The sequence below is a fragment of the Patiria miniata genome, unplaced genomic scaffold (genome assembly GCF_015706575.1).
Source record: "Patiria miniata isolate m_02_andy unplaced genomic scaffold, ASM1570657v1 HiC_scaffold_24, whole genome shotgun sequence".
Classification (NCBI taxonomy): Eukaryota; Metazoa; Echinodermata; class Asteroidea; order Valvatida; family Asterinidae; genus Patiria; species Patiria miniata.
The window spans coordinates 21,979,266-21,995,241 of record NW_024037063.1 but is presented as its reverse complement, the minus strand read 5'-3'; the positions used below and the strand labels follow the sequence as shown (position 1 = coordinate 21,995,241).

General features: G+C 40.6%; 1 protein-coding gene and 1 non-coding gene across 5 annotated transcripts in view; one reads left to right on the top strand and one right to left on the bottom strand.

The window, feature by feature from the left end:
* Positions 1–15,976, top strand: part of LOC119731613 (serine/threonine-protein kinase TAO1-like) — a 33,984-nt gene that overhangs the window by 13,865 nt on the left and 4,143 nt on the right. The window contains exons 6-16 of one of the 4 annotated variants that reach the window (XM_038204817.1): positions 187–336; positions 882–942; positions 1,417–1,508; positions 2,176–2,354; positions 2,758–2,946; positions 7,752–7,907; positions 10,631–10,810; positions 12,459–12,597; positions 13,348–13,526; positions 14,126–14,254; positions 14,985–15,179. In XM_038204817.1, coding sequence (XP_038060745.1) covers positions 187–336; positions 882–942; positions 1,417–1,508; positions 2,176–2,354; positions 2,758–2,946; positions 7,752–7,907; positions 10,631–10,810; positions 12,459–12,597; positions 13,348–13,526; positions 14,126–14,254; positions 14,985–15,179 — 1,649 coding nt within the window. Of the gene's footprint in view, positions 1–186; positions 337–881; positions 943–1,416; positions 1,509–2,175; positions 2,355–2,757; positions 2,974–7,751; positions 7,908–10,630; positions 10,811–12,458; positions 12,598–13,347; positions 13,527–14,125; positions 14,255–14,984; positions 15,180–15,976 lie in introns of all 4 variants that reach the window. The other 3 variants (XM_038204816.1, XM_038204815.1, XM_038204818.1) reach the window with 3 other exon arrangements.
* Trnaa-ggc lies at positions 7,552–7,624 on the bottom strand. The gene has a single exon. It is a non-coding gene; the product is annotated as a tRNA-Ala (tRNA).

Here is a 15,976-nt window from a genome sequence, read left to right as displayed (position 1 = left end):
CAGAATTAAATATGGAAAATGTCAAGTATTTTTAGTCCTAAATTACTTACATAACTATCTTTTTTATGTAACCTACTGCCTCAACTATTATTCAATTGAAATGAATGGGTACTTTTTAAAATCATCAGTTTCTGTAAACATGGCAACAATTGCATAATTTTTTTTCACTTTTTCTGAACACTGCAGTTCATAAAAAGCCACTACAAGAGGACGAAATAGCAGCGATATGTGAAGATGCCCTGAATGGTTTAGTCTATCTTCACAGTAACCAACGGATACACAGAGACATCAAAGCAGGCAATATACTACTCACAGACAACGGAACCGTCAAACTAGGTATGTGATATCAGTAGTACAGTCTGTCACGAGCCAATGTGGCCCATCAGGCTGGCGTTTATCTCCGGTTTCAGTAGCATGAAATTACTGAGAATATTTCTATTCCCCCTGGATGGGATGCCAGTCCATCGCAGGTTACTCCCCAGCTAATGCTGGTACCCATTTATACTCCTGGGTGGAGAGATGCAAGTGGAGGTAAAATGGCTTGCCCAAGGACACAACATATGGCCAGCAGTTGGATTTGAACCCCTGACCCTCTGATCATGAGTCACAAACCCTAACCACTAGGCCACACTCCTCCTTTATGTGATTGCAGTACCAACTGCTATATTAAATTTGAACTAGCCACGTAACCCCAGTAAGCTCTGTGGTCGAGTGGTAAGACATCTGCTCTAGTAAGTAGGAGGTCGTGGGTTCAAGTCCCACCAAGTAAGCTTGTAAATTTTCTCACAATCTGTCAGATACATGGACTATAAAGTGCTTAAAAAAAAGGTTGTTATTAAAGTTTCTTTGCTTACAGTGTCTTTTCTTTGTTCTATTCCCAGCTGATTTTGGTTCTGCATCATTTCTAAGCCCAGCCAACTCCTTTGTGGGTACTCCATACTGGTAAGTACGGGAAACAATCCACAGTGTATGCCAGGTTTTTTCTGTATCCGCTCCGTTCACAAGTACCCCCTCACTGGCAAAGAGAGTACAGTCGGGGGTGACCGACCGACGCCATCTTGCCTGACTGCAATTTTGCCGCGACGCGCAGCCGTACGTACCACTGCGTGTACATAGTACAAATCCCCTGGTGCACATGCGTCACACACAAGGAACAGTGCGCATCAACCAGCATCAACCACCATCAACCACCCATGGGACGTCATTGCTAGGTAAAGGGGCGCCCTCTTTCGTTGGCGCTGCTAGGTAAAGGGGCGCCCTCTTTCGTTGGCGCACGAAGCCCATAAGTCACACTGCTGTTTCTACATGATGAACAAAGTTCGAGAGACTGGTTTCAAGTTAGTTCTTTTCAGAACCAGTGTTTGCTTGTAGAAGAGATTCTTAGTGAAATTGATGATGTAATGTTATCCATTACAGGATGGCACCTGAGGTGATTCTAGCCATGGACGAAGGTCAATATGACGGCAAAGTGGATATCTGGTCACTAGGCATTACATGTATTGAGCTAGGTAAGTCACTTCAAAGTCTCAATTTTGCTTTTTGCCTTTTCTTAGAATTTCATTGTAGCAAATATCAGTTTTGTAGTAGATTCCATCATAAGTCCATCACAAGTCCATCACAAGTCCATCGCAAGTCCATCACATGTCCATCACAAGTCCATCACAAGTCCATCACAAGTCCATCGCAAGTCCATCACATGTCCATTACAAGTCCATCTCAAGTCCATCACAAGTCCAGTCATAAGTTCATCACAAGTCAATCCTAAGTCCCGACGTGTTTCCCGACTTGTGTCCCGACTTGTGGCTTGACTGTTACTAGTGACTGGACGTGTGAATCTACTAGTGATTTATTTGTGACCGGATTGTGATGGATTAACTACAACTCAACATTTTGACTGTAACCATGAACTCTCTTATCTCATGTGCCAATACGTAAGCGATGGGGGTTTGTAAACATTCTTATGAAAATTGAACATGCATATTTTAAGCCATACACTCATGACCCAGTATGCGCATGCAGCGTATCCCACCCACACACACAGCTGTCACAACTAGTCACAACTAGTCACAAAGTGTCATCTAGGTTTTCGTGCACAGAGTACAAAACATGTAGAATTAATGAAATGGTCGGAATAGATGAAGTTGACCTTATTGTGTGGTTGTGTTGCTTTTGCAGCGGAGAGGAAACCTCCGTTATTCAACATGAATGCCATGAGTGCCCTGTATCACATCGCTCAGAATGACCCACCGAGTCTAGGAAACTCCACCGAGTGGTCCAGTGCCTTCAGATCCTTCGTGGAGACCTGTCTAGCTAAGGAGCCAGAGCACAGACCGACGGCGGTGCAGCTATGCGCGGTAAGTCGGGCAGAAATCAAGATAAGATTAATCCACAACCAACTTTGTGTTTTTGCTTGGAACTGCTCTGAATCATTCAATCCAATGAGCAGGAATCCATGAGAACATTCATGGAACTTAAACTTGGTGTGGCATGGGTGGCACAGTGTGTAAAGCGTTGCCTCTCACAGCTGTGGCCTGGGTTCGATTCCTGGCTCGGGTCATTTGTGAGTAAAGTTGTTCGTTCATTCCCTCCTGTGCCACGAGGGTTTTTGTCTGGGTTCTTCTGGTTTCGTCCCTCTGCAAAAATCAGCACTTTTGATCTGGCTGTGCTCCGTAGTGAGACATTGGTCATATGGCGGCTGCCATTACATGCCTTCTAGCTTTACTTACTTCATGAATCTCAATGTCATTACATCCACAGAATGAGTTCATTCGACGAGACCGTATGAACAGCGTCATCCTGGATCTGATTGAAAGAACACGGCGAGTAGTCAGGGAACTAGACAACCTTAACTATCGCAAGATGAGGAAGATTCTCATGACAGAAACGTTCAATCTGAACAAAGGGGAAGGAGGCGAGGAGGATCCGGAAGATGGAGTGAGTGATTCGGTTAGTGAATCGGTGAGTAGCGAATCGGTGAGTAGCTTGGAACTTATCACTCAAAATGCATGCAGTCTGTTCGTGAATTGGTGAGTAGTGAATTGGTTAGTAGCTTTAGATAGATGTTAGTCACTCAAAATGCAGCCAATAACTCAGTGAATTGGTGAGTAGGGAATCCGTGAGTAGCACTGGACTCATGTCACTCACTCAAAATGCAGTCAGTGTATTGGTGAGTAGTGAATTGGTTAGTAGCTTTAGATAGATGTTAGTCATGCAAAATGCAGTCAACTCAGTGATTTGGTGAGTAGTGAATCGATGAGTAGCTGTGGTTTTATGACACTCACTTGAATTGGATTCAGTAACTCAGGGAATCGGTGAGTAGCTATGGAATGATTCTCAGGACAAACTCGCTCAAGATTTAGTCTTACTCAGTGAATCAATGAGTAGCTATGGAATGATTCTCATGACAAACTCGCTTAAGATTGAGTCTCACTCAGTAAATCGGTGAGTAGCTATGGAATGATTCTCATGACAAACTCGCTTAAGATTGAGTCTCACTCAGTGAATCGGTGAGTAGCTATGGAATGATTCTCATGACAAACTCGCTCAAGATTGAGTCTTACTCAGTGAATCAGTGAGTAGCTATGGAATGATTCTCATGCCAACTCAAGATTGAGTCTTACTCAGTGAATCGGTGAGTAGCTATGGAATGATTCTCATGACAAACTCACTCAAGATTGAGTCTTACTCAGTGAATCAGTGAGTAGCTATGGGATGATTCTCATGCCAACTCAAGATTGAGTCTTACTCAGTGAATCAGTGAGTAGCTATGGAATGATTCTCATGCCAACTCAAGATTGAGTCTTACTCAGTGAATCGGTGAGTAGCTATGGAATGATTCTCATGACAAACTCACTCAAGATTGAGTCTTACTCAGTGAATTGTTGAGTAGCTATGGAATGATTCTCATGACAAACTCACTCAAGATTGAGTCTTACTCAGTGAATCGGTGAGTAGCTATGGAATGATTCTCATGACAACTCGCTCAAGATTGAGTCTTACTCAGTGAATCGGTGAGTAGCTATGGAATGGTTCTCATGACAAACTCGCTCAAGATTGAGTCTTACTCAGTGAATCGTTGAGTAGCTATGGAATGATTCTCATGACCAACTTGCTCAAGATTGAGTCTTACTCAGTGAATCGGTGAGTAGCTATGGAATGATTCTCAAGACAAACTCACTCAAGATTGAGTCTTACTCAGTGAATCGGTGAGTAGCTATGGAATGATTCTCATGACAAACTCACTCAAGATTGAGTCTTACTCAGTGAATCGGTGAGTAGCTATGGAATGATTCTCATGACAAACTCGCTCAAGATTGAGTCTCACTCAGTGAAACGGTGAGTAGCTATGGAATGATTCTCATGACAAACTCGCTCAAGATTGAGTCTTACTCAGTAAATCGGTGAGTAGCTATGGAATGATTCTCATGACAAACTCGCTTAAGATTGAGTCTCACTCAGTGAATTGGTGAGTAGCTATGGAATGATTCTCATGACAAACTCGCTCAAGATTGAGTCTTACTCAGTGAATCGGTGAGTAGCTATGGAATGATTCTCATGACAAACTCGCTCAAGATTGAGTCTTACTCAGTGAATCGGTGAGTAGCTATGGAATGATTCTCATGACAAACTCACTCAATATTGAGTCTTACTCAGTGAATCGTCGAGTAGCTATGGAATGATTCTCATGACAAACTCACTCAAGATTGAGTCTTACTCAGTGAATTGGTGAGTAGCTATGGAATGATTCTCAAGACAAACTCGCTCAAGATTGAGTCTTACTCAGTGAATCGGTGAGTAGCTATGGAATGATTCTCATGATAAACTCGCTCAAGATTGAGTCTCACTCAGTGAATCCGTGAGTAGCTATGGAATGATACACATGAGATGGACTTACTCAATTGATAATCTTTAGAATTCCTTTGAAAGTAACTCCATGCCAGTACAATTGTCTGCCATAATATTTCCCGAAGGTTGCAGTTTTTTAGTACATTGTATATATCACAGGGCTCTAGCGAAAATCCAAACATGCGTAAGATATTATTATTCAAGTTATCATTGTAGCACAAGTTGAAGTTGAGAAGACCTTAAACTTAAACAGTTTAGACATTTCAGGATGTGGACTTATTGGAAGGTATTGTTCCTTAATCCAAACCTTTCAAGAACCTCATCCTGACAAGTAGGAGCAAGTGGCACAGGAGACCACAGTTCCTGCCTCACAGCCGGTATTGAGAACATGTGCTGAATGCATGCTTACATGCTGACGGCTAATGTAATTAGGAAGTACAGAAATACTAGGAGATTACTGGTCTAGTTGTTGATGGGCTCTAGCAGTAGGTATAGCTAACAGCAACAGATTTGTGACTAGTTTTGTGTTTTTGCAGTTTAGACTAGCCTGTCATGAGCTTCGTAGTAATTAATTACGATCCCTATTCAATTTGGTCCTACAGACTAGGAGATGTTATTATCATTATTAGTAATGATTATTTATTTCTGGTAATGAAACCAAGGATTCCTCAAAAGCGCCCTAGGCACTGTAGCTCACAAGCCTGAAGAAACCTGTGGAGAGAAGACAGTGGGAAGAAATTACAGTTTTAGAGGTGGGAGGAAAACCCCAGAAGAATATTCTGGGGAACCCACAGAATCAGGCAGGGACTGAAACCCAATCCACATGTGATCTGAGCGGTGGAAGGCGAGGAAAGAACCACTGCACCAAACTGAGAAATTCTCCACCAGTTACCCTTAATTGTCACCACACCTCACAATGACAAATTCAAAATACACTGCATAAATTTTGCACGATATAACAAAACAATTGTTGACTGCTGTGATGTGGGATATGCCGTTTTAACCTCGGGGTGCTATGCGCCCTTCGGGTGTTAAAAACGTCATATCCCACATCACAGCTGTCAACAATTTTTAATTATTTGATCCTGCATACATTTTCAACATGTTGAAAACAATCTGACATTGAATGTACAAGTACATTATTCATTTTGCCAAAACCTCAATAAAGTGCACTGGTATGATAAACATATACCAAAGACAATTACGAAAGGAAAATGATTCAGATCAATACAGGCATGATTGGTCATTGTGAAATCCGTTTGGTAACCCTGGAAGTACTGAACTCTCATAACCTGCAGTTTCCTGGAAAGTTACTCATCCTGTTGAACGTCACAATACATTATTGTAACATAGAAGGGGCATTCTTGTTGGGTAATAATCGAACCAATTGTAACAATTCATTGATGTGACAATTTTTGGGGGGACAAGTGTCGTGATCAAGGCCACTTGGGTTCCATGTTCAGGATTTTTGTTTATTCTTGGAGTTGAAACTGATACATTTTTGTTCAATGTTAATGAAAGTGATAGTAATTGTGTTTTTCCCAGGTTAGTTCAATATCCTTAAGAACACATAAGAAATGGTTTGTTTGTGCAGTGTTTCCGGGTACAAGGCATTGTTTGAAGATCTGCTCGATCGAAGGAAGGGATTTTAGTTCGTCTCTGGTTGATCGTACTCTATACATATTCCAAAGTATAATTTCATGGTCTTTCATTGAGTGGAATATTTGCAATGTGTTTGTTGACATGAAACCGACCAAGGTAAGATGAACTGTAGAAATGTACCGACATGTCTCATCTGTTTACAAAATGGTTGATCTGCTCACATGATGCCAACTACAGAAAACTGTTCTTTTCGGCACTGCATATAGATCTCTTGAAATAGGAGTGGCTTAAAAGTGTTGCCATTTTACTGTTTTGGCAAAGCAAGACGCTAATATTTTGCCTGTTGGTTGCCTATGAGGTTGACATCACCGTTGACATGGTCTGTATTGATTCTGTTTAAAATGTTCAGTTTTGTTTTTAATTTGTAGCTAATGAGGATTTATAGTAATCCAAATGTATATGTCTATGCTTTGTCTTGTGTCGCTGTAATATGTTTACATTGTAATTCGCTACTTCGATTTTTTTTATTACCATTTCGAACCGGTATTATTTTTGCTGAAAATTTAGATTTTTGCAAAAGGCAACATTTTCCAGCCAACTTCTAATATACAGCCAAACGCCAAAAATACTGATTCACAAGAGTCATTTCAATAGTACTTGTACGATATTTCTTGCCGAAACCTCATATGTTTCAATACTCGGGGGTGTGCACTGGAGCGTCAATTGTACAACAATAGGCCATGCACAACGGCCAATTCCAGATCAACACACGGTCCGCCTCCACAGACTTCACGGACTTTGTGTGTGTACAAAAGGCACGAGGGATTAGCGTGTTTAGATGTCACCCGGAGGCGAGTCGAGGCAGTCGTGACGTTTTAAACCATCAGCCGTGCCTGTGTATAAAAACAGCCAGTGCGTGTTATCACGTTCACCAATGCAAACTGGTTAATAGTGAAATTCTTTGATTGGTTTCGATACTATTCACAATGAAGAAACCTTGGAAAAAACCTAATGAATATGAAAGGCTAATGCCCAGCCTGATGTGCACAAACCTAGTGTCCCTAATCTTAACTTTTTCCAAGTTTTGGAGTTAAACAAAGAAATTGACTGGAGCAGGGTTTGAACCTGCGACCTCCGAATTGCCGTTCCGGTGCTCTACCAACTGAGCTATCCAGCCCTGTGTTGGCAGTTTCAATTTTTTACTTTGTCAAGGGATACATGTACATTGGGTCCATAGACTAATTTTTTTATTTGTTTTTGTTCCTCCCCGTTTCCTCGTTCTTAACCCGCGGTCTTCTTCACAGGGTGACGACGTGTTCGGAGGTAAAGCCAGTCAGAGCAACAGTATAGGTAGTCAACACAGCATCCAGGACAGCATACAGAGTAGCAGTAACTGTGGTAGCATCAATAGTCTTCCAGGCCCATCCGCGGAGTTTGATAGTTTCTCACGGGACTCCAGGGTAAGTCGGCCGTTTCCCTATTCCTTGTTGATTTCAAGTAATTTTGTACGTGGAGACGTTTTAGAGATGGAACATTTCTATAAATGTGGGGTCCACTTTTTTACTGTCTCTGTTACATCTGACATCTATGATTTTATAATTCTGATGCACTCCTTAATGCAGTCATCCTCCAAGAAAAAATCTAACCAACATAATCAAAATCATTTTAAGTCATTCTTAATGACACTTGAACGGCAAATTGCAAAGTAGTACCGAGGTAAAGGACTGGAAAAATGCCACACGTTGGCCCCATTTTTATAGAATAATCGAACTATGTTACATCAAAGATCTCGTCCAGATTTGTCAAAATAATCCGTCCGAAATTGTTGGGAAATTCATTTCAGTTCTGTGTTTCAGAGTCGTACTAAATTATAAAAGATTTATATTAGGTTCGAGCTTCCACTTGTACACTGCAATAGTTTTAGCTGGTAAATTTAGATTTAATCTAGCCGCTCAGTGCTGTCTGATAGACGATAGAACAATGATTTATTGATTGATTGATTCAGTGTTGCATTAGTCCGATAAACACAACTAGAGTGTTTTGATGCCTGACGACGCTCTGGTCAACGGAAAATTAATACATGAAGTTTGCCTGTATGGAACCAAATTGTATTTGAGTCACTCTGGAATGCAAGTTCAAAATGGGTGTTTAACAATTCATGGAAACTTCAAAGTGTTGTTTCCTTACTGTAGTAGTGTAGTCAGGTCAAAATGCCTAACATACTTGGAAAGAGGCATTTTAGATTTGACACCTTGAAACTTGGCACAATTGCTTAACTCCCCATGCAACATTTTCATGCTGTAGTTGCTAACGTTATTCATTAGGAGCATGTTTTATCAAGAACTGTTGTTAATAATAACTGGACTAATTTACATCAGATGCAACCAGGTTATCGAGGTTGGTACTTCCAACCGTTCGAGGAAAATTGTACTTTTTAAATCAAATTTTGGGTAGCGCACTTGGACTCCTTTTATAGACATCACGAGGCCCCCTTTAATGGAGAAACCATTGTGTATGCTATTGTACAAAACAACTGCCCTGTTACAAATTACCTGAGCAATAGCTACACAATGCTTTCCCCATTAAAGGGGGCCGTCGTGATAGATATTATTAGGAATGGTCTCTGAGTAAGTGATCACGTTAGAGATGTTTCATTCTTTATTCAAGAGTTCTTAAACAAACGTGTTCATTCATTTCACAAATGCTACGCCATGCAGACGACTATCACATGGGTATCTTTCATGCAGTGTACTATGGTCATGTCTATTGGTGCATACAATTTTTAAAGCTTGCATGTACATGAATGTAGCTAGGGGTTTTATAGCATTTGTGAATTTCAATTCATTTGATGCACAAACAAATAGTTTGTTGAATATTTGAGAAGCATTAGAACTTTAAGCCTAAATTTATGCATATGATGAAAGGCTGGAAGGGATATTCAAATTGAACATTTTCAAAAGTGGCACGAGTATTTTCTGACTGCAAAAAGCTTGGTTTTGCTGTGTCCTAAGAACAAACGTTGTGAAATAATTCAACTAACTTAAAAAAATAAATTTAACACAAGTTTCTAAACATTAACGAAATTCAGTAACCGTGCAAGTGCATGACCAATACAAAAACACTGTACGATTGTCAGTACTAGTAACATTTGTGTCAGTAAATGTAGATATGAGATAGGCACAGCTTTGAGTTTGAACCGTTCGGAAGAAATCAATCACGGATATGTTCACAAAGAATGAATATTATGATTTCTGTTTCATGTGCTTATTTTGTTGAACACACACTGAAGCTGCATTTTCATTCACTCACTTCCCCCACATTAAATTGGATCTGTGCTTTGATCGGGTAATAGTAGCTGATTTCTCATTCGACATAGAGTTAGGCCATACACTGGATGTAACTTATTGACAGTAATTTGCGAAACAAACTAATGCAGAGACCAGTGCATCTTAAAAGGGCCCATGTAATTATTTATTTTTTTGATGCAGTCCGTAAAAATGCACCCTTGTGTCCCATTACTATATGTTGAATTTTCATTTTGCCATTTTCAAGGGTATTTTGGTGCCGTTTTGTTTTTATGCTAATGAAAATTTCCATATTCATGAGCAAAAGTGTGATGTCATTTGAGGAAGAAACCTCAATGTTGCACTCATTTCAGCATCAAAACTTGCCAGAATTTTGGATATTTTACTGTTGTAAATTCTCTTTTCTTTGGTGATTCGTTGCTGCGTCAGTACATGACAGTAAGCCAATGAGCAAACTTTTCTCACAAATGTTTTCAACGAAATGGTTGGGTTCACAATTTGAACTGAAAACCTCTAAACTGAACAGTGACTTCCTGAAATGGCAACACAGCAACAGCGCCCTCAGTTGTCAGGAAAAGCATGGCAAATTTTTAATGTTTAAAAAAGTGCACAGTTCAATCAAATTGACCAAAAAGGAAAGTCAGATAGTTTTTATACATTTAAGAGGAGTAGAAAGTTGCACAAAATGTGAGTAACGCTAGTTGAGCTTTGTAGGCCATGTTTTAGTGTATCACTTTGAAAACTGACGTTAGTGTTAGGCCATAAGTTAACAAATTACTTAAAAATACATTTATATTAGCATCGTCTCTTAATCCTGCACATCATCTTAATCATTCCATTATCATCTTCAACACTTCCCCCGTTCCCATGCCAACCAGCATCCTTACTACTGCCAAGCATACAGCGGTCTTCCTCCTATGCATTCGGGATACAGCTCGGCCCAAGATCTAACCCTGGGCCGGTCCCAAGACATATCATTGGGCTATCATTCCCTGAAAGGCCCCAACAATCACGCCAGCTATGCCATGAAGATGGGCTATCAGAGGAATAGAAGAAAGGTACCAGACCGCTGCTACGGCCTATAGCACTCCAGCATGTGGATGGTTTGCATGATGGGAAGCCTAGGGCATGCTGGGTAGTATGGTGCATGATGGGTACTTGATGGTGTCTGTGCTTTCCATGTGTCGGCCATATTGCATGCCGTAATAAATGTATCTGTCTGCATTATGCTTTACTGTCGTAAATAACTCTCTAACGGACGATCATCTGTAACTTTCAAACATGATGTCATTGTTGGAAGTCGTTATGTCCCTTGGGTGACGTCACGTTTATATTTGTTACGTATCTGTAATTGGGAATATTTTTCTTCTTGTGAGCTGTTCAGTGTTTTCTACACTACCATGACAACGGGCGTTTTTGTTACATTTGTGGATTTGTGTTGATATACGTATATTCAGGGTCATTGAGTTGATATATCATGTGAAAGTCTGCATACGAAGACTTCATATTCCTTGTTTTGTTTTTCACTTTTGTTGTGTCGAACATTATAGCCCATTTATGTATAGCCTTGAAATTGTTCTTTGTGTAATTTGCTTGTCATGCACTTTTGTATGTCCTTAAAACATTCCGCTTGTGTTACAGTAAACTACATGTATATCTGTTGTAATGTAACGGAAGTATTACTCTATTTCAGCAGCTACACTTGTACTTGTTTACTATTTTACTGCATAATTCATGCAACTGCATGTTGCATTTTCCTGTACTTTTTGTGATCTTCTTCAAACTTTACTTTTTCTTCTGGATTTTTTTATCAAAATTTTCTTACATTGATCAGCATCAACTTCCTTTTTATCTTTTAAAAACTGAACATGTTTTACTCTAGAAATACGTAATTTCTGTGCAAAAATTTAAACACAATCAAACATTTCTGTTATTAGCTTGTTGTGCGGACAACACAGACAAACGCATCAGGACGGATACAAAAAAACATTTCATGGAAAAAAAAACATTATGCACGTGTGCCTGAAAAATCTTCAATAAAACTGCTTAATCCTCATCCAGATTAAAACAAATGCTAATTGGCAATTTCTTCAACTGGATATGGACTCTGTCCTGTGGTGCACCGTACATCAGCTTGTCTTTATTTAGAATTGTATTAACTTATCATGTGGACTCTGCAAATGAACAGTAGAGGGCGCTACATGACTTAAGCATGAGAGAGCTTTGTGTATTGTCTTAGCGTGAGTACTAAATGTCATGTGGACTCAGTTCATGTGGACTCAGTGCTCAAGTAGTACCCCCTCAATGTTCAGATAGGGAGAGTTGGGGAGACCACTGTGGATTTTGCACACTCAGAATAAACTAAGTCATGCATTCTTTGTACAATAAGGCCGTTCCATAGACAGCACGAAAGCGAACGTGAACACATTTGTGATGTTAGTTCAAGTCCTTGTATGGGAATTCACAAAAGTTGAATACATTTCAATTTCGGAGAATTTTGAGGGTGTACAGGTATGTTTCGTGACATTAAATTAACTTGGCGTTCCTGTAAAGTATGAAGCGGCCTCTATGTTTAGGCTTTCAAACTTGGTCTTAAAGCGCCCTCTTTTGTTCATGCACGGAGTCCATTACAGTACTACATGTATGTTTGCATCGGTGGCTGTAAATCTCACCATTATAATGTTTTTCATTTCTTGTTTGTTTCAGATGTCCAGCGGTACAAGTCTCAGTAGCTATGCAGATGGTTCTGATAATCTAGAGGACCAATTTAAAACCATTCGGCCGACAAGTATTGTGCAACGGCAGGCTAAGGAACATGAAAGCGAAATGCGCGAACAATTCACAGGTACATTAAATGTGGAAAGAAGAACATGAGAATTAACCTTGTCAGGCAGGGCTGGCTAAAGGGCCTGATAACCAAAGTAATCCTAAAAGAACTGGGGATCTTTCTACATCTTGTAGTGGGGGGGGGGGGGGGGCGTACCTCGGAAATGCAATGACTGATTGTTATGAAATTTGGTGTGTCAGTTTTAATAATTATGCTCAGTACATAAGTGTTATGTAAACAGTGAATTTGTGGGGGAATGTGGCCTAGTGGTTTAGGTTCGTGACTCATGATCAGAGGGTCATTGGTTTGAATCCAGCTGCTGGTCATATGTTGTGTCCTTGGGCAAGCCACTTCACCCCCACTTGCCTCTCTCCACCCAGGAGTATAAATGGGTACCGGCATTAGCTGGGGAGTAACCTGCGATGGACTGGTATACCATCCAGGGGGAATAGAATTAGTCTCAGTCATTTCATGCCAAGGAAACTGGAGATAAACGCCGGCCTGATGGGCCATATTGTCTCATGAAAGACTTTGTGTTACCATCTGTGAATGCGCTCGTTTTCTAATTCACTGTGAATAAAACACAAGCATGTTTGGTTCTGTGCATCAAAAATTAGAAATTCTGAAAAATTGTTACTTCAGATGTTTCTGAAAGTGGTGTCAAAATATCCACAATTCATTAGACTGCAAACTCATAAAGGACCCATTAAGCTTGTTACAGCCCTGTTCTAGCCACATGACTTCCTTCTTGTATCTTTGACTGGCTAGGTTACAAGAGAATGAGAAGACAACATCAGAAGCAGTTACAACAACTGGAGACCAGACTCAAGGCTGAGATGGAGGAACTCCGGCAGAAACTAGACAAGGAATATGAACAGTGTGTACAAACCAATGCAAAAGACGTGGATAAACTCCTGCAGAAACACCAAACTGAGGAGGACAGAAAGGTTAGCATCAGTGTAAATGTGTGATACTGTTGCCTATACCTCATTTCATAATGCCACATTGTTGATGGCATTTAGCATTAACAGGTCATTTTGTAAATTTGGAGCTGATTTTGGAGGATGCACTGTGTCAAGGTCTTAGGCCGGACCTTGTGTTGTTTATGCACAGTGCTGTATAAATTTAGGTTTAGATTATACTTGAAGTCCTCTGCACTGCTCCAGGATGTCACTGGCTCTGCCTCAATATATTGACAGTGATTGCTGGAGGATTTTGCAGGATTGAGGCAGTGGTCACCCCTCCAAGGACCACATTCAAGAAATAACGGAGGATTTTGCAGGATTGAGGCTGCATGCTATTTTTACACGGAGGCAGTTGGAGGATTTTGCAGGATTGAGGCTGCATCCTAGCAAAAATGCCTGGGGAGTTAGGCTTAATGCAGTCATCCTCTAAGAGTGATTATCATTTGCAACTACCTACCGACCAAATAAAAAATCTTTTGAAATCTTTTGAAGTCATTCTTGAATGGCAAATTAGAAAGCTTCAAGGTGACTCAAATATATCGGACAATATTGATTGAGATGTTTGTTTGTGTTTTTCACAGCAAAAGGCGGCAGTATCTGAGGAGAAGAAGCTGATGAAGTCCATCACGTCACGGCAAGACACGGAACTCAAAGCCTTCCAACAACATCAGAAGAGAGAGTATAAGATCAACAAGGAGCAGATCAAGAAGGTAACTACAAGACTAACACATCAGAACCCTCCACAATTCCTTTGTTCGTTAAGCTCAGGGCAAGCAGGTGGATTCAGTCACGCTTCACTGCTCTCCACACTGCAAGTTGTGTGCAGTGACTCTCTGGATGACACAGTTGCTTAAAACCCTAACCCCTAGTAGTTCCCTAGGACTACCCTGCTAATCCAACAGAATCCGACGGTTACTCATATAGTTTCCTGCTCAATCCAACACATTCCCGCACAACCCAACTTGCCAAGTTGTTGGGCACCTGAACATATAAAATGACTGGCATGCTCAATCCAACAGAATCCAACTGTGGCTTATTTTTCTGTTTGCTGCTGGATCCAACAGAGTCCAACTTGGCGTTATTTACCAGTACCCAACAGAATCCGCCTCTGAATGTTTTCAGTTGCCTGCTGAATCCAACAGATTTCAACAGGAAGACATACAAGGGGTTAACTGCTCAATCCAACATGACCTAGGGAGTGTTTAATATGGTTGGATCCTGTTGGATTAAGCAGGGTTTTCACTTTATAACCCTTCACACGAGAGGGTTTGAAAGGTTCTACATAATGCGCTGAATATTGACTTTCCAATAGAAGGGTCATTTCAAATCTTTCAAATTATTTGGTTCATCGCGACTCTTGAATGGCAGTCTGAGCATTGCATTAGAATACAATTCATCTTGCCGTAAATCAGCAGCATTCTCTCTTCATCTCTTGATCAGGAGGTTGACAGCACACCCAAGAAGGAGCAAGATTCAGTCATCCGTAGTCGGAAGGAATCGCTACAGCAGCAACAGCAGCAGGCAGAGCAGAAACTCCTGCAAGAACAGAAGAGGTTCCTAGACACGGAGATCCGTAAACTCAAGGCCAGATTGATACTGTCCAAGCATACGCAGCAACAAGATCAGCTCAGGGAGGTCAGTAGAAAGCCACATCCCAATTAGAAGGCTACGGCTAGCAGACACACACGCGTCTATGGGAAGTGGATTTAGCCGCTTCCATAAGCGATGTGTAATGCCAAGCCATAGTCAAGTAATTTGAATACGGTACTTTGAAAAATCTAACTCATTTGGAAACTTTACACAGGAAATGTCTATGTGAGCATCATGCTCCATTGTTAAATTAATGCAGAGTGCTGTGTTCCAGTGGGTAATGTGTTTGAATTGTGAGTGGTGGCATGTGGGTTTGAACTCTGACAGGGGTTTGTGTAGCTTGTGTTCTTGGGCAAGACACTTTACGATAATGTATAAATGGGCACCTGTGAGTGTAGAGAACAGTTTGGGCTGAACTTATACTGATACATGAAACTGATTTCATGGCTTATGAGCAGGGTAATAATTGTTGTTAAATTTTTGACAGTTGTATATAGCGATGTAAATTCAGCAGCACGTTATAATGTTGATTGTGTCTTCAGGGGTTATGGACCTTGAATAATAATAATAGTAATAATACCAAATTCTTATATAGCGCATATATCTATCAACAATTAGGTACTCAAGGCGCTAGTTAATATGAATTTATTTTAAAGACAGTTAAATGAAGTATTTGAAATATCAGACCCATTTTATGTAGTATCTTTAGGGTTTACAATATGCAGCGGCGCAATAAGCAGCCACCGTCAGAAACACCAGGGCGAACCCCTTCTCTTAGCGATAAGTGTTACTGGGTTCTTTTACGTACATCACACAACGCACAGGACATACGGCTTTACGTC